The sequence below is a fragment of the Gobio gobio genome, assembly GCF_949357685.1.
Source record: "Gobio gobio genome assembly, chromosome: 21".
Classification (NCBI taxonomy): Eukaryota; Metazoa; Chordata; class Actinopteri; order Cypriniformes; family Gobionidae; genus Gobio; species Gobio gobio.
In genome coordinates this window covers 35,030,500-35,049,177 of record NC_137117.1, presented here as the reverse complement: position 1 = coordinate 35,049,177, position 18,678 = coordinate 35,030,500, and the positions used below count along the sequence as shown (strand labels likewise).

General features: G+C 40.7%; 1 protein-coding gene across 2 annotated transcripts in view; it reads left to right on the top strand.

Moving 5' to 3' along the window:
- zbtb46 (zinc finger and BTB domain containing 46) overlaps positions 1–18,678 on the top strand; it is a 57,597-nt gene that overhangs the window by 27,811 nt on the left and 11,108 nt on the right. The window contains exons 2-5 of one of the 2 annotated variants that reach the window (XM_079801889.1): positions 3,643–3,912; positions 11,351–11,580; positions 12,859–12,901; positions 13,019–13,141. In XM_079801889.1, coding sequence (XP_079658015.1) covers positions 3,643–3,912; positions 11,351–11,580; positions 12,859–12,901; positions 13,019–13,141 — 666 coding nt within the window. The remainder of the gene's footprint in view (positions 1–3,642; positions 3,913–11,350; positions 11,581–12,858; positions 12,902–13,018; positions 13,142–18,678) is intronic. The other variant, XM_079801888.1, reaches the window with a different exon arrangement.

The window sequence follows — 18,678 nt, the reverse complement described above, 5'->3', positions numbered from 1 at the left end:
TGGCTACTATGCCAGGTTAGTGGGTTTTATATGGTTGAGCTAGATATTCAGTTATTCTTAAGCCACATAGTGGCACGTTACATAGATATTCTATATGGTCAGTCGTGGACCAATACTGTTTTCAATTATTTCAAGACTGTTCCACTTCAGTCTATTTTTGTGCTATCGACTTGTGACGGTAACAAAGATAGGTTCGATGAACTCGTCTCTAAATAGCATGTAAAGCAGAACAAAGTATGGTTGGTTGCCTTACATGTTGGTCAGACCAGACCAGTTCCTGTCAAAATGGGCAGAACTCAGACCACATGACTTTATTGGTCAATGACATGACATTCATTTATTCCCCCAGATATAATAATGAAATATTAAAGATGCACTTTACACATGCATTGACTTGACCTATTCTATGATTAACATGCATTTAATTTGCTAAAATTATTATCATTATTTTTTTCTTTTCGTAAATGTCAGGGTGAAACAACTGATATCATAATTAAGTAAAAAGAAAAAAAAAACTCTTGAAAAGAAACCCTTGCGTAATTCGGAATTTATTATTATTTCTTACAATATATTAAGAAAACCGCTTCACTGCTTATTATTATTTGAAAAATGATCTTAAGAGGACCCCTGGAGACCCTCAAGACTGTGTGTCAGTAAGTCTTTTTGACCTTTTTATAACGTGACAAGGTTAGTTTGGGATGTAAATGTCATTACATTATGGTTTAAACTTGATATGATATAAATGACTAATTCATTAAAATTATATATGTATATATTCAAAGTTTAAGGAAAAGTTATTTCTGTTTACTTGATGATTACATATGTATTACTGTACATCAAAAAACATTGTTGAAAATGGTATATAAAAACATAAATACATTTATTAAGAACTCTGCGCATTTATTTTTTCAACTAGATTTTCAAAAACATTTTTCCTTTTCTTTATCTTAAAGACTCTTTTGAGCAATCTGTCGAACAGTATTTGTCACTGACTTTTATGCTAACAAGCTTTAAGCAAGCTTGGCAAGACCACTAAGGTAAATATTGGAAACTTATAATCTACAGAATCTGCTTAAACAGCACTTGTTTTCAAAAAATAAAATATTAATACAGGATTTGCTTGTTAATGCAAATGTAACACAAAATAGATTAGGTTTGAATGATGGAGTTGTTCGTGAGTGACCTTCTCGTGAACTCCAGGTTTTGGACACCAGAAGAGATGATAAGATCTTTATGGGGTCACTGCTTCATGAGCGACACACACACACAGAGAGACACACACAAACACACACGTTGGGTTTCCATGTTTTACGGGGACATTCCATAATGATTTTTATACTGTACAAACTGTATATTCTCTCCCCTTACACTAAACCTATACCCATCACAGAAAACGTGTACCCATGGACAAGGATTTTGGATATTGCCATATTAGTGGGGACATTTTGTTACCCATAATGTAGGGTTTACCAGGTCACACACACACGCAGAGAGAGAGGGAGGGAGATAGTTTTCTCTCTCTCTCTCTCTCTCTCTCTCTCTGGAAATGAGCCAAATCCTCCTCTAAAACTCAGAGTTGATGAAGTTGCCGTGCTTGTCATTGGGAGGCCCTCAGATGAAGTTACAGTGTGTGTGTGTGTGTGTGTGTGTGTGTGTGTTGAAGGAGGGGGTCTATAACACTCATTATGTTTCATCTCCTCACACTGTCTCCATTTCTCTGTCTATTCTTCCAGACCCCAGAGAATACTGTGTAAACACAATACATGCTTCAGAGCCTAGCTGTGTGTGTGTGTGTGTGCGAGAGCGTAATGTGTATTTTCTGCAAGCATGCTGTCCTAATGTAAGGTGTAATTAAGTGGTGTGAAGTATGGCAGGTTGTGGGCGGGTCTTGCGGTGCCATGACTGAAGCGGTTTGCCGACTGGGCTGTCATTCTTGCTGCTTTGAGGCTTCCACTGATCTGAGCTTCACTGACAGCTGTTTTGAAAAGCTTTTCTGCTTTAGGCTGTCAGTTTAGTCTAAACAAGCCTTTCTGGCTCTTTGCTGGTAAAACATTTGTTTTGTTGTTGTTGTTGTTTGTGTTTTCTTGCCACTTTTTTACTGTTGTTCTTACAGTTTGGACATCCTTGCATCCAAGCAGTCATCCTTGTCTTTTGACAGGAGAAGTGTGTACGTGTGTGTTTTGGGAGCCTGATTTGACAGTAGTAATGAATAGGGAGGTAAAGACTGACCGAAAAATGATTGAACTGCAGGGATCAAATAGGTTTCTCTTTTTGATGGTTTATTTATCAGTTGTGGTTTATTCATGGCTGGAATTCAGTTCACTTCTGATTGCTAACTTAATTGGATTTGATTCCAATTTCAATTTGATTCTGTTTCAATTGGGTGTATTTCAGTTTTAAAGTCTCAGTGAATCAAAAGGAGCAACAGATATTTTCTTTCGTATTGTGATGTACATCCGTAGCCTAGAAATGTAGACGCATCCTAGCGGCAGCAAATGTAATTTGTAGCCAGGGTAGTCTAGCAACTCTCCGTTGGCTTGCGAACTGGAAAAACCAAACTCTGGTCAGGCCAATCACATCGTGTATAGAGTCGTGGGAGGGCTTAACATAATGACGGCAGAGTTGCGGCGGTTCCGTGTGCTACTTGTAAACAAAGAAGCTGGCGAACAGCGGTCTTTCCAATCGGCTTTGGCCGCGACTCTGGAAGACTTGGAGTTAAGCTTTTCTTTGAGGAAAGAACAAAGAACGGCACTGAAGTCATTCTTAAGAAAGTAAGATGTGTTTAGAGTTTTGCCGACCGGATACGGGAAAGTTTAATCTATCAACCAGCTCCGCTTCACCTTCTTCGTTGCTCTGGTTGGTTATAGCGCTATCCTATTGCGTGCAGAGGGAATTTGAAAGACAACCGTTTATCCCGCCCCTCGGATTGAGCCCTGCCAATGGTGTGTTCCCAGACCCAACATCTTGATGTGGGTCTGGCTTGTCAGGCTATTACATCCGAGTAAAACGGGTTAAATAAAATGTAGGGCTGGACTTGGTTCAATCAATTGTTTGTTAATTGGATGGAGGCAGATCTGAATGCAAGCTTGCAGTCTATTGTAAGAAAAGGGCGGAAATTTGCGGACAAAATGATTGAAGAAAACCTGTACACTGCACCATAAAGTCTGCCGTTTCACCACATTTTCACAGAAAAATCAGTAACATGCATTTAGAAAATAAATTGCTCTCACAGATTCACGTTTTTTTTTTAAAGTTTACACGAAGATGATAACGGTATCGTTTCAAAACTATTTCAAAACCTGTTTCGGGTTTGCGTTCTCTAGCTGCCGGGTGCTGTTGCCCATCGAGTTTTCTGTTTTGGTTGAAAATGGTGTCGTGTAAGTTGCCCCAAAGTAAATAACTAATGATTATTTGCGACGGAAATTAATCAAAAATGTACTTTGGCTAACCTTTTTTCTAGAGCTGATGTATGCCAAAACAATCTCTCTTCCATTAAGTTCCTATCATCACTGTAAAGCTGCTTTGAAGCTATCTGTGTTGTGAAAAGCGCTAAATAAATGGTGATTTGCCTTGACTTGAAATGTGTGTGTGTGTATATTGAGTCTTTGAGAATTCATTAACATTCCTTCTCTTTCCTCTCAGGTGCAGAAGTGACGGAACCCAACATGTCCGACAGCCGCAGCGAGCGCATGGACCTCCTGGTAAAGCAGGAGGAGGCCACAGCGGGGGACAGCGGGTTTCTGTCCGGGGAGCGGGATGAGGCCATGGCCCAGGAGAGAGGGGGCTCGGTGGCCAACCTGCGTGCCGCCCTCATGAGCAAGAACAGTTTGCTGTCTCTGGGGGCAGAGATGCTCGGAGAGGATAACCCGCTTCTGTTCGAATACCTGCCCAAGGGAGGACACTCTCTCTCCCGTAAGTCACACTTTGGTCTGCTGCTCTCGCTCATTGAGTTTCCATAGTCTTAGGTTCTGATAGAATCCCACTGGGACGTAGATGTGCTCCTGCTAGAACAATATATGCTGTGTGTTATGTGCTATCATTGGGTGTATCAAGACAAATCTTCATAAACCATAGGGATTCCATAGGGTCCTGTAGAGACTTTTAGGCACTGGGCTGTATGTGCTTTAGTGGAGGTTTTGTAGGTCTTCTCTGTAAACGTTGACGCTTCTAGATCTACAGGACTTGTATGTGGTCCTGTTAGAAGGCTGCATGTGCTGTCATTGAGTGCTTCAAGACTCACTGTTGTATTTTATGATTTTCCGTAAAATCTTATACAGGGACTCTTAGGCTTTTGGACACAGTTGTGCTCTTCCTAGGATGGTATATGCTCTTTTGCTACCATAGGTTTCTGTATGTCTTTGTATCCCTCTGTGCCCCGGTGTCTTAATAAATCCTATTAGTTGACTGTTCTTTAGAGAGTACATTAATGTGGATGGTAATTAACAAATTCCCTGCGTTCAAATGTATATACTGTATTTGTATAAGGAAAAGTCTATGTTTTAGGTCCTGTAATTCTTTTTTCACCACTTTTAATCAAAGTTATTACCCACTGTCCTGCAGAGTTTAGCTGAAACTGAGATATATTTAGAACATTGATAATACACATTCGTGGTGTGTGTGTGTGTGTGTGTGTGTGTGTGTGTGTGTGTGTGTGTGTGTGTGTGTGTGTGTGTGTGTGTGTGTGTGTGTGGACTGGTAATCATCACGTTATGGGGACAAAATGTCCCCACAAAGATAGCAATATCCGAAATCCTCATCCTTGTGGGGACATTTTTAGGTCCCCATGAGGAAAACATCTTATAAATCAGACTAAGTGATGTTTTTTGAAAATGTAAAATTGCAGAATGTCTCCTGTGAGGGTTAGGTTTAGGGGTAGGGGCAGTGTAGGGGGATAGAATATACGGTATGTACAGTATAAAAACCATTACGCCTATGGAAAGTCCCCATAAAACATGAAAACCCAACATGTGTGTGTGTGTGTGTGTGTGTGTGTGTGTGTGTGTGTGTGTGTGTGTGTGTGTGTGTGTGTGTGTGTGTGTGTGTGTGTGTGTGTGTGTGTGTGTGTGTGTGTGTGTGTGTGTGTGTGTGTGTGTGTGTGTGTGTGTGTGTGTGTGTGTGTGTGTGTGTGTGTGTGTGTGTGTGTGTGTGTGTGTGTGTGTGTGTGTGTGTGTGTGTGTGTGTGTGTGTGTGTGTGTGTGTGTGTGTGTGTGTGTGTGTGTGTGTGTGTGTGTGTGTGTGTGTGTGGTTCAGGTACCCTACGTTATAGGGGCAAAACATCCACACAAAGATGTCAATATCCAAAATCTGTGTCCTTGTGAGGACATATTTTGGTCCCCATGTGGAAAACATAAATCATACTAGTCTATGGAAGGTCCCCATAAAACATGAAATTCCTTTATGATGGGACAGTGAAAAAATGATGTGATGTCTGCTACCCTGTACAGATAGTTTGTTTGCAGTGTAGTCATAATGACTATGTAAAAAAATAAAAATGATAAGTATTGTTTAAATGGCTGCAGACAGAATGCAAATGTTGAATATATCATTTGAATGTACTCAGCTGAGAAAGAACTAGAATTTCTCGAGTGTAGTTTGTCATATTTAGACACATCCATACATATTTATGCCCTCAACATGTTCTTTTGGTGAAGTGTGTTTGGGTTGTGTAATTTTTGCGGTAGAATACCTCCTCCGAAAACACCAGAGCTTTTATGAATGGCAGTGAAATTCATAAAAGCTTTGGGTTCGCCAAAAACCCAATCTTTGCCCACACTCAATCACTTTGTCAAAGTATTGAATGTGTATGGGTCTGTGAGTGTTATGTTATTTTTGGCTTATTCCTTTGTGAGTTTGTGTCTCCTTCTCTCCCTCTGTCCTCGGTTGGTAATTGTCTCTTTTGTCTGTTTAAGTTCAGTCTTCTGAATAGGAGAGGGAGGACAACTCTGAACCACTCCTGCTCTTAAAACCCTTAGGGCAGGCTCAAGAGTGTGTGTTTGCTGAACTACATTAAGTCTTAATGGCCACTCTTGAGGATGAAACACAGTGCCTGTCACTCACGCCACAGGAGCTTTTGTCTCCCAAACTCTAGCTAAAAGACAACGTAGAGGAGCATTAATCTGATCATCTCACTAATGTACGAATCCTGCCCTCCACCAGCACTGGCAGAATGTTCCTGTGATCTTTACTTCTGGCTTGAAGTCAACATGAAACACCTTTCACAGCCCATTTTACTTCTTAAATGTGGCATATTTTAGACTAAAACAGGATATTTGACAAGAAAAAAAATTAAAATCCATTATTTTTGTTCATCGAATCTCAATATTCAACCATAATAATGGAAGATCTTGAGCACGTTCTACTTGTGTGTTGAAGTCGGCAGACTCTCGTTAATGTGTAACCGATCAACCAATGATTGTTTGGGGTTCTGCACCCCTCTAAAACAAACAGCGCTCGTTCAACCGCACCGTGCCCACTCTGACGGATCACTGGTCGCCCTCCTCTCCCAAACTTCAAAGTAGATTTGTTGAAGTCTCTGGGAAAGGAATTGATTTGATGGAGCCGAGCAGGTCACAGCGGGTCCCCTTGCGTCCTGCAGGCTGCTGTGATTAACCCAGATTGTGTGTTATTGGCTGATCCTGGGTCAGGTTTAGTGGTCTGACTTGCTTTAGGTTTGTGTCTGTCTTCTCCACTGATCTATACACACTGACAGCAGGCTGACAACCTGTCCTCTTCAACGCCACTGCCGGAGTCTCAGGGGAATGTGTGTGTGCGTGCGCGCGCGCATGTGTGTGTGTGTGTGTGTGTGTGTGTGTGTGTGTGTGTGTGTGTGTGTGTGTGTGTGTGTGTGTGTGAGAGAGGTTTTATGTGTACGGATATACAAATTTACTCTTACTAGGAATCAGTGAGTTATTCCAAAGAATGAGCTACACACTCAATGTGCAGTCCAATCCACATACAATACAGTGTGAATATTAAATGATACACAGTTAATACTACAACACAATAAAATGTACAATACTCTAATGTAATACAATACAGAACAATGTACACTACTTCACATGGGATAGTATGAATAAAATATACAGATAACAAAATATGTTAATATTTATGAATATACGTATACGGTATGGAATACTGAATTTGAATTGACTGTCATATTTGAAGATACACTATTGCCAAAAGTATTGGGACACTTCAAATCATTGAATTCAGTTGTTCCAATCACTTCCATGGCCACAGGTGTATAAAATCAAGCACTAGGCATGCAGACGCTTCTACAAACATTAGTGAAAGAATGTGTGGCTCTCAGGAGCTCCGTGAACTCAAGCGTGGTACTGTGATAGGTTGCCACCTGTGAAATAAGTTCATTCGTGAAATTTCTTCACTACTAAATATTCCACGCTCAACTGTTAGTGGTATTATAACAGTGGAAGCAATTGGGAACAACATGAACTCAGCCATGAAGTGGTAGGCAAAGTAAAATCACAGAGCGGGGTCAGCGCATGCTGAGGAGCACAGTATGCAGAAGTCTCCAACTTTCTGCAGAGTCAAGAGCTACAGACCTCCAAACTTCGTGTGGCCTTCAGATTAGCTCAAGAACAATGCGTAGAGCTTCATGGAATGGGTTTCCATGGCCGAGCAGCTGCATTCAAGCCTTACATCACCAAGTGCAATGCAAAGGGTCGGATACAGTAAACCACATGATGTAAAGCACTCCGCCACTGGACTCTAGACCAATCACGCTGGCAATCTGATGGACGAGTCTGGGTTTGGCGGTTGCTGGGAGAACGGTTCTTGCCTGACTCCATTGTGCCAAGTGTAAAGTTTGGTGGAGGGGGAATATGGTGTGGGGATGTTTTTCAGGGGTTGGCCCTAACCCCAAGCCTTAGTTCCAGTGAAAGGAACTCTTAATGCTTCAGCATACCAAGACATTTTGATGACAATTTCATGCTCCAAACTTTGTGGGAACAGTTTGGGGACGGCCCCTTCCTGCTCCAACATGACTGCACATCAGTGCACAAAGCAAGGTCCATAAAGAAATGGATAAGGGAGTTTGGTGTGGAGGAACTTGACTGGCCTGACCTCAACCCGACAGAACACCTTTGGGATGAATTAGAGCGAAGACTGCGAGCCAGGCCTTCTCGTCCAACAGCAGTGCCTGACCTCACAAATACGCTTCTAGAAGAATGATCAAAAATTCCCATAAACACACTCCTAAACCTTGTGGAAAGCCTTCCCAGAAGAGTTGAAGCTGTTATAGCTGCAAAGCGTGGGCCAACTCCATATTAAACCCTACAGATTAAGAATGGGATGTCATTAACGTTCATGTGCATGTAAAGGCAGGCGTCCCAAAACTTTTGGCACTATAGTGTGTGTAACAAGCACACCTACATTACAAATTACATTTGTACATACTTGTTTGAATCTTTTTTTTTTTTCCATTTCAAGACATTGATCGAATTTATGTTATTTCATATATTGATGACTGTACAACCCAGACAGCAACATATTGTAAAAAAAACTTTTGACTGGGACTATATTCACCAATACATTCACAAAACTTTGACATATTAGATGTTTTGACCAATGGGTTTACAATCCCTTAAGACAGGACCGACTGTGTTTACATAATTTTTCACATCATGCATACATTTTTTTTCTTCACAAAAGCGAGGGATTTTTAAAGTTTAACTTCTTTTAAATTGACAAAGAGGTGGTCAAAGACATCCTTCTAGCACGTTTACATAAAAATCGTCAACAAAAGGCAACCTCATTTAAAAGTAGTGAATATAAATTTCAATGAGCCTGATTGTGTGGCAAAATAAATAAACTGAAAAACAAACCTGATATTAGATCAACACAAACTCAACCCAAGCTTAGATGAACGCTCTTGAATGTAAAACAATTTTAAAATTAAACTATTGAAATATTTTTGACATAGACCAAATGAGCCAATTCAGTTTAAATGACTATAGATGGGGCATTCTGGAGTACATTCAGATATTAGTTGGAACCAAGTAAATGCAGTTGCTTTGCTTAGGTGGAATTCAAACGAAGGTGCTCGTAATTGTGCATCTGTTTGAAAGCTGTCAGCAGAAGTGAGCTGGATTTTTGGTTATTTTTGGCTTGAAATTTCATTCAATTGGACCTGAGCGTGTGCCTTCCTGGTTGGGTGTAAATGCTTGGCTAATGAAGGTAAAACTGTCCTGCAGTTGGAGCTATTTGTCTGCTTCCTTTTTTTGCAGAATTCATAGGTCATTACATTTCTGGGTGGGTTGTAGCTAGACAGTTTCGTGTTTGCTCTGCCCGTGCTACAACATAAGCTGCATCCGAAATCGCATACTTCCCTACTATATAGTAGGCAAAAAACATTATATGAAAAGAGTAGTGTGCAAATGCACAATATTATGACCTACTAATTTTGGTGAGATTCGGCCATGGGAGAAAAGTTGTATATGGCAATAAAGCGACGCAACAGACGCTAGTAAGTCACATGACAATGATAACATGGCGAATGTAATACGTCCGGATTAGATTCATACTATACAGAGTATGCGATTTCGAATGCAGCCATAGTTCATGCAACAAATTGTTCTAAGAGTAATGTGTCTTCAAAACCACACAAAAACATTTATCACCAATCATGTATCATTAAGGGAACGTAACATGAAGCTTTGTACCGTTTTCTTCAGAAAAGACACTCTATGACATGGCTGCGGGTGGTTAACCTCAGTTGGGCAGCAAACCTGTGCTAGTTTCTCTCTAGCCTGGTGTATCATGAGCTGTTATAGCATAGTATGATTTCCTGTATCCTCTTAACCACTCATCGTTTCTACATTCAGATGAGAATTTCTCCCTGTAGATTCCATTAGATTGGGAAACCAACCGTAGGACATGTTACTTTATTTAGACAACTAATAGGAAATAAAAAGGCAAAGCCTGAGTAAAAGCTTTGCAGGCTCGATCAAAACCCTGACCTGTGATCAGTGTTTAAATTTCTATTGTAATAGACCACGGTTGGCGGTTTTTAGGTCGAAAGGCTGCCCCAGATCCAATCACTCAAACCCACACCACATTTCCCCCCGAAGTTGTTTCTGGAAAGTTTTGCAACAGACATAAAAGCACCCAAATGCACTTTAGTTGGGAATTTTACACGAGAATGACAGTGGACTAATGTTTTGACGCGTTTCAATAGCTGTTAATTGATAAGGAGTTTGCAGCACACATTGCAGACAGGAGGAAAGAGAAACGAGAGGGTGATGTGTTCTGGATGGGAGTGAACGGTGTAGGAGGGGAGAATTCCAGGAATCTGTTCGTGGTTGTGCATTACTGTAGCATGTGCATCTGTCCACTTAGCGCTTAACCAGCAACTCCGGCATATTCCCAACAACAGGAGTCCACAAACATTCTTCTTCTCCAAAAAAAACACACAAAAAAAAGACAAGATGAACATTCAGAAACCGTGGCTTGAAAGTAGCTCAGTCCCACGTATGCTGGCTTTTCAGATGACCTAGTATGGATCTAGCACAGGAAATTAAAATGAAAACTTTCAATGTGACACAAATTATTGTGACAGATAAGTAAATCACAAACACTCACTTTAAAGAGTCTAATGCAGACTGACATCAACGCAGTATCAAGTAAAGTAGTTTGAAAAGCTTTAAACATTTGAAATTTCCTTATTCCAGAATTGCACACAGGTCATAGGACATGCCTAATTATTTTTAAGCGTGTCATTAAAAAAATAATAATTGCACTGAATTAACACATTAAATTGACATGCCTAATTATTATTATAATACATCAAAGCTTTTTTTTGTTCTATACAGTAATTAAAGACAAATCCATCCATCGAGGAAGTCAAATAAAAATGTCACGTTTGTCCCTCGTTTGTAAATATTTCACTTTTCTCTGAACCTTTGCTACTCTTGGTGTCTGCCGCGTCGTCCAGTTACAATCTATTTCGTGCATATCCTTTTGAACTTTTGCACGGATTCTGGCAAGTAGCCTGATGTGGTTTTAAAATGAAGAGAACTTCCGCCATCATTTAAAAGCCTCTTCTTTCCTATTTCTTTATCGCTCACTTACACACACACACAGCCATCCCTTGTGTGTGCACGTGGGTGGATGGAGAGGACCAAAAAACTGAGCGAGAGAGGCCAAGCCCTAACCCCACTCTGGTCTCTTCATCTCTTCCCTCCTCTCCCTCTCTAGTTCTAAATGAAGGCTATGTGTGCCCCTTGCCCCCTCCCTCCTCCTCCTCTTCCTCCTCCTCTCTCTCTGCTGCTGTATGGAAGATGGCCGCTGGTCTGAGAGTAGGTGGGTGAGACTCATTTCCTGTGCTCCTCAGGGCCTCGTTGCTCCAATGGCAGCAGCAGCTCCCACCATCCAGGGGCCCTGTTTGGTAGCAAACACAGGGCGTCTTCGTCTTCTCCTCAGTCTACTCTTCCTCCTCTTCCTCTTCTACTGCCGCCTCCGCCATCTGCGCCGTGGCCCCCAGGGGCCCTCGGTATGTCACCGTCTGAGGCCCCCCCAGACAAGCTCTATGCGGAACAGGCCCTGAAGGCCTCACCCACCGAGGTAAGTCCAACAACACCCTATAGGCCACTTATCCCTAAGCTTTGTGTGCGTTTCTTGGTGTAGAGTCTTTTTTTTTCTTCTTTTCATGCTCTGTTCCTGCATGTTCTGTTTCTTTTTAATTCATGTGTCTGCTTTTTCTTCCTTTCCGTGAGAAATGTTGCTTTCAGTGTCTTCATCCAAGGATGTAATTAAGTATTTAAGATTGAGGGCACCAAATGTAAAAGTTATATTTGGGCAAGAACCAAAGGGTTATGTCCGCCTTAATATCTATGGTGGTGATGTTTGACACATTTCACTCTTTTGTATTTAATTCCCCCCAGCTGAGGATCTTCTGATAAGAGGGGGATCCAGGTGGTGGTAGAAATCAATAGTGATGGACAATGCATAGGGGCAGGGTGGGTTTTTGGTTTTTGTTTTCTTGAGTGTAAGCAGGAAATTGCATTCTCCCCGTGTGTGCTGAGGTGGCATTTGGTTTCGCAGGACCTCCCCCCCAAGAAGTTGTACCATCTCTGTGGACAAGCCATCTGTTTGCTTAAACCATAATGTGTCACTCTTACGCAAGAGAGGGCGGAACGAGAGTAAGGGGGAAGGGCCACACCTATACACATACAAGTTGCATGCATCTCAGAGCACGGTTGAAAAAACACAATCGGATCTGTAACCCTCCACCTTCCAAACAAACACACCACCTCTCCTCATAGACAAATATTAAATATCTCCTTGTGGGACTGGAGTTTTCTCTTTGTCTCCACCTGTTGGATATGCCATTGAAAAACCCAAGTGGAATGAATTAAAATAGTAGACAAACCATTAAAAACTTTATGCAGATCTTGCTGGTTGTTAGCCAAATGGTGTAAAAAAAAAAAAAAATCTAAACAGCACTAAAAATATTTTTTTTTAATTAGGCTACTTTAATTTTTTTTTACCCTAAAGAGAAAGAGTTTTTATATATAAGAATTATAATATATTTAATAAATATATTTTACTGGAAATGAGCAAAAAAATAAATAAAAATACTGATTAAAAAATATTTTTGCAGTGAATACAGTCAGCTTTTTTTGCATGCTACTTTTTTTTTTGCGTCTCAGGTTCTGTTCTTTCTACTGTTTCTTTGTTTTTGTTCTTCTTCAAGGCTCCCATCTCTCTCTTCTTTTTCCAGTGTGTCTGTTTGTGTGTTTTACCTCATGAACTTGCATGCCTCAGGAGTACACACCTCTATACAGATCTGGGATCAGAAGTGCACAAGTGTTGATTTGCATGTTGTGTGTATTGTTACAGGAGGAAATGCAAGAGCAAGACAACAGTCCAAATAACAATGCAGGTATGTGTGTGGCGTCTGTAACGCCGAAGGCCCGCAACATGACTGCCTGTTATTTTTCACATACATAAGCCGATATCCTGGCGTTAGTTCTCACCTCTCTCTCTCCCTCCCTCTCAGGGCTGGAGCGCATCCAGGTTCCTGTAGAGGAAGATCAGATGGTGGAGGAGAAGCATGGAGTGTGTGTGGCGGAGGTGCAGGGCGGAGGGCCGGGCTGGCGGCAGGAGCTCGCCTGCTCTCTGTGTAAGCAACTGTTTAGCAGCCTGCTTCAACTGAGACAGCACGAATACAGCCACACGCTCTCGCTCATGGCCCTCTCGCTGGACTGCCTCGACCACCATCGCCCCGTAGTGGCCGCGTCCCAGCTCAACCCTCCGCCAGCGCGCTACCACTGCTCGCAGTGTCCCGCAAGCTTCACCCTCAAGTCCAACGCCGACCGCCATGAGAAGACCATCCACCTCAAACGGAAGCTGATGCAGTGCGTTTACTGCCTCAAGCACTTTCGCGACCGCACGGACCTGAACCGCCATCTGTCCTCGGTGCATTCCAGCGAGCGCGTGTACACATGCCCCGCTTGCTCCCGAACCTTCAGCACGCAGAAAAACCTGGCCACCCATGGCAAGGTTTGCTGTCAGTCGGGAATCTCGCCCACTGAGCAGCTGTGGAACCTGCACGGCTTAAGGGAAGATGACCGCGGCCACATCCGCATAGACGATTGATTCTCCAAACCAGCAACACTCTTCATTTCAATAAGGGAATGTTTTACAAACTTCAGGTCGTCCCAAATTCAGGCCACAGCACTGTCGACATTTTAGAGCATGTCAGATTTATATGTTCTTGAAATATCTAAATCGTCAGGTTTTTTTATGACTACTGCATATGTCTGCTAAAAGGCACAATTGCTATGCAAAATAAAGACGTTTTATGGCATCTCTCTTGTCGCATATATAGAGCTGTCTGCTTTTTGTACCACGCAGGATTTAAGTTCTCACCGAAGACTGGAGAACATAGTGATCTCTGTGCATTGGATGCCAATGCCTTTTCATTTTGGGTGGCTTTGCACCTGTCTACCAGTGAACTAATCTCATTATGCTTAGACTGCAATACGGACTCAGGCGCAGGGGTCTCTGCAACTCGTCGAGATGTTAAGGAGTGAATTCAGCTGTGCGCAATGCTGCCCTCTGCAGGGGAATCTCTCTCTTGCATTTTGCGCTTAAGATGATTAGGGATGAGGAAAGATTAGGGAACTTCCTAAATCTTTCACACAGCTACGTCTTTTTCAAATGTCTGTGCACGAGTATGCGTAGTCCGCTGGATTATGTCAGTTATTAGCTCTTCTCCGCTCTTACCCATGCTGACCCTAAATCACACAGATAAAGGAGATGTAAGAGGAAAAGACTGGTCCTTGTGTGATCTCACACTAGTCTTGACTCTTAACACGGCCAGCGGAAAGGGGGACCCTTGCTAACGTAGATGGAACTATGGTTGTGTTTTGAGAGTTTACCCACTTTTAGTGACTGCTGAAGACGGAAGTGTCTAAAGTGAATTAAGATCTTTTTTTCGTCATCTTTAAAGTTAGCCATGCCATTGAGTGGTCAGATCACAAACATATCTAGTAGAGAGTTCTAGGAAATCTTAGAGGCAGTCTACACTTATAGTAATACCTGGAGGCAAAGGTATGCTAATTGTGATTTTCACACAACACATGTCATGCAGTTATGACATGTTCACTAGTGTATCGGTGGGTGCTTACACACTATGAAGCTCCGATGGAGCATTCGGCAGATAATTGTGTTAATCCATTTTGAGTGTGAGAAAGAGTTTAGAAGTTAGTTTGAAATCAAGCGGAAATACAGCTGAAACTTCTCTCTGAGAATCTCTGCGATCGGTCATGTCTGTCAGTGCGCATTGCGGCAAAAGTTAACATTTTCGCAACTTTTGAGTGTCACTGGCATTTTTCCTCTTTGTCTTTGTGACGGACTGTCCTAACTGAAATCAATGGTTTTGCAGTGTTTTCTGATGCAGGGTAAACTCTGGTGTGTAGGCGCCCTTATGCAGTAAATCAAATTTGGCAGTAACTGTGAATGTGTCAACATCATTCTTACTGACACCGCAGTGTAAAAGAAAAGTGGATTATTGTCACACTAAGACCACCCTATGAGTCTTGTACACAAGTCTCCCAACAGGCCTCTTCATTTCATTGGTTTTTCCCCTCCGAAAATATGGAAGCGTTTGTCTGGCATCTTTGTAAAGGTCTTGATCACGCTCTGCTCTGATATACTATTTGCATAGACTATCCAATTTGTGTTTCGTATGTAAAGTTTTGTTGCGTTTCTTCGTCAAAGAGCACGTTTGCTTGGAGCACAACTTTCCAAGTTTCAAAGTGAAAGCGTGATTATAACTGTTATTTTTTGAACTGTTAAGCGTGGTGCTGTGTTGTAGAGCTGTTAAAATGGCTGAAAATTTTAATTTAATAATTTAATTTTGTACTTAAAGCTGCAGTCTGTAACTTTCTGCGCTCTAGTGGTTAATAAACAGAACTGCACGTGTCTTGCGGAAGAACATTGCAGCCGGAGCTACTTCTCTCTGTTTATGTCTATGGCGAGTCACGCAGGGACTGTATTCCTCCTCAGCGGTTCCTTCCAGACCGGTCTGAAATAGTCCCAATATAAACACTTATTATAAGTGTACCATAATGATTCAGGGTAACACAAAAACATGGTCTGGAAAATGGATTCATGTTGTACATTCTCATCATATGATTTTTGTAAATCTTGAACACAAAAAAGGTTACGGACAGCAGCTTTAAATATTACTAATATTCAAATAATATTCAAATTTAAAAGGCATCATTTCTTTTCTCCTGAGGAAACAAAAGGGCGCATTGAGAAAAATTAAACACTGCAATAAATTGTTTATTCAAAGCAATGAAATAACACATCTGTAAAAAAGTGCATACTGTTTAAACTAATGTTTATAAATCAAATATGATTTCATAAATTGCATAAACAACTATAAACAAAACATCATCTTGTATCAATGCATAGTTTAACCCCTTAACTGTCGCCCCCCTTTTTGAGAATACACATGAAAATGCACTATCCAAACTTAAAGGGCTGTAATTCTAGAATGTTTTGGAATATAGACCTAAGTTTGGTCTTGTTTTAAAGAAGACACTCTGCAGATTAGTGAAAGCAATTCAAAATATGAAAGTATGAAAAAGTAATGGAAGTCTAAATTTACTGTAAATAAAAAATACTGTACTAAATATTTTTTATTTTATATAAAATATATATTTTAATCTAAAATTACTATAAAATCAAAGCCATATGTCTAACCAAGTTGTGTTCCAAATTTGATGTTGATATCACAAAAATTGAAGTTCCCATGAGATTTTGTTTAGGCGCTGTACCAAAAATTGAAATTTCATTGATTGTTTTTTTGATGCATTTTCCTGTAAATTTCTGTCCAAATGTTACTTCCATCACAAAACGGTCACCAAATATGGAACCTTGAGACTCAGACCTTTCCGACGATATGTGTTTTGTCAAGATTAGAAAAGATTTTGATTATAAAGTAGTTAAAATAAATGTTGTAATATGAAACCTGACACCGCCCACTAGGGGGAGGAGCCCGCTAGAAGAATTTAAAGTACCATTTCCATGGTAACGCAACGTCCAATTTCAAAATGGTTTTCACAGGATGAATTTTGAGTTCGTAAGCTATCGAATGATACCTAATTTATGATAATTACTCAAATATATGATACGAAAAAAAGGCGATCAAAAAAAAAAGCGCCAGGTGTCAGTTAAGAGGTTAATACAAAGTAATGAAACGCCCACAAAGTGCATACCACAAATTCTCGAGACATTTTTTAAAAAACTTCTTTTAACTTTACATGGCTTTCTAAACATGTGGCTCTCTTGTGCGCGACACGAGTGCAACGGTCAAATATGTCCGTCTAGGGCACGTTAACAAACATGACAAAAAAACGTCTGTGTGTGTGAACGGCTTGGTTACGGTCTTAACATAACCAAGACCTTCTCCACATGAACAATGAAGCAGCGCCGCATCTGCAGTAGTGGGTTCAACTGAATAGGCTTAGAAAAACATCATCATCATCGCATCTTGTGCACCACTGATAAGGCTACCTGACGCACACCTAAAATTCTAATGCACAGTTTTGTGGATTTTTATGTTAAATTCGACAAATATTCAAGACTGGAATTTCATTTTGACAGCTCTACAGTGTTGAGTGTGGGTTGATTTGTGAAAGGAATCACTGTTCAGCACCTATGCAGAGAGAGAGAGAGAGAGAGAGAGAGAGAGAGAGAGAGAGAGAGAGAGAGAGAGAGAGAGAGAGAGAGAGAGATTCGCACTGCAAGTTTTCAAGGTCTTAGCACTTTCTCAGGAAATGAAACGACTGATGAATTATCAGATGACATATTGTTTCAAGAGGATTGAATGGTGGGTGTAAAAATTTATCAGAAATCTCAGTCACAGCTGTTTTGAATTGCACTATTTTTATTACCGATATGAACTCAAGCACAGATTTCTGTAAATTATATATTCTGGCGCAATTCTATTGTGTAACTGGTTGGTTGTAATTTTGTAGACAATAAATGTTGCTGTAAAGCATCATGAAAACTGTGTGGTTATTTTATTTGACAAATAACGAAAAGAAATGCTGAAAACCTTTTTTTTTTTTTTTTGGAAAAAAAAGCTACAAATTTGAATGATAATACTACAGTTTTGTTTGGAGTGTACCTCAAATTTCAGCTTTTTGCCATTGATTAGTTCTGACCATCAGATGTTTAAAAAAGTGTAGAATGTCAAAGTTCCAGGGCTGGAAGACATGGTGTTTCATCGCATGCTCATCGGGTCTTTCATGTGTACGGATTATTAAACCTGGGCTTCAGGTCTGTTCTTATTAGCTGAGCCAGTCTAGACCCATGTCTACTGAGATTACAGTCATCACACTATGAAGAATGGTGGCCTCTGTCTGAATCTTTTGCTAACAGAAGATGGAAAAATTAGAACAAGAACATGTGGAATTGATGTTTGGTTTTGCGAATTTGGGTTGATCATTTGTGCAGCGATTGTTCAGCAAACAATAGGAAGCTATGCTATGCTGCGTTGTGGGTTTTTCATCTTTCTTTGTTGAATTCGAGCAGTAAAATCTGTATCAGGGCTGTGGTTGCTAAGGAAACTGTCTTTTGGGGCTGCTTTTGGTAGCTAAGGGCAGGTGAGTTAGGGAGAGTATTTCTCTTGCAGTTTGTAAGTGATACTAGATGACACAATGAAAGGATGTACAGTAACTGATGTGAAAGTGATATTAATATAATATGATGATGTACACTGACCATTTATAAGTGACCTCACTGTACTTTAATGCGCTGAATACTGTTATAAAAGAAATAACTTAAAATAGTTAAATTAAATTACAGGTAAAGCTACCATAAAGGCCCCCCAAAATGGTTTTAAGCCAGTTATTTATATCTTTTGCTGTAGTGAGCCAGTAGGAAATATCAGTTCACAATTCCAAACATTCCTTTTGCCATTAATTGTAATAATCCAGTGAGATTTTTGTATGCACAAGGAGTCTGACAACAGATGATCTGATCTCACCATCATTGAGTCCGTCTGTGATTACACAAAGAAAAAAATGAGACAGACTAAATCCAGAAGAACTGAGGCAACGTCTCCAAGACGCTTGAAGAAACTGACCTGCAAAGCTACCTGAAAAACTAGTGTACCTGGACAAAAACGGTTTTAAACGA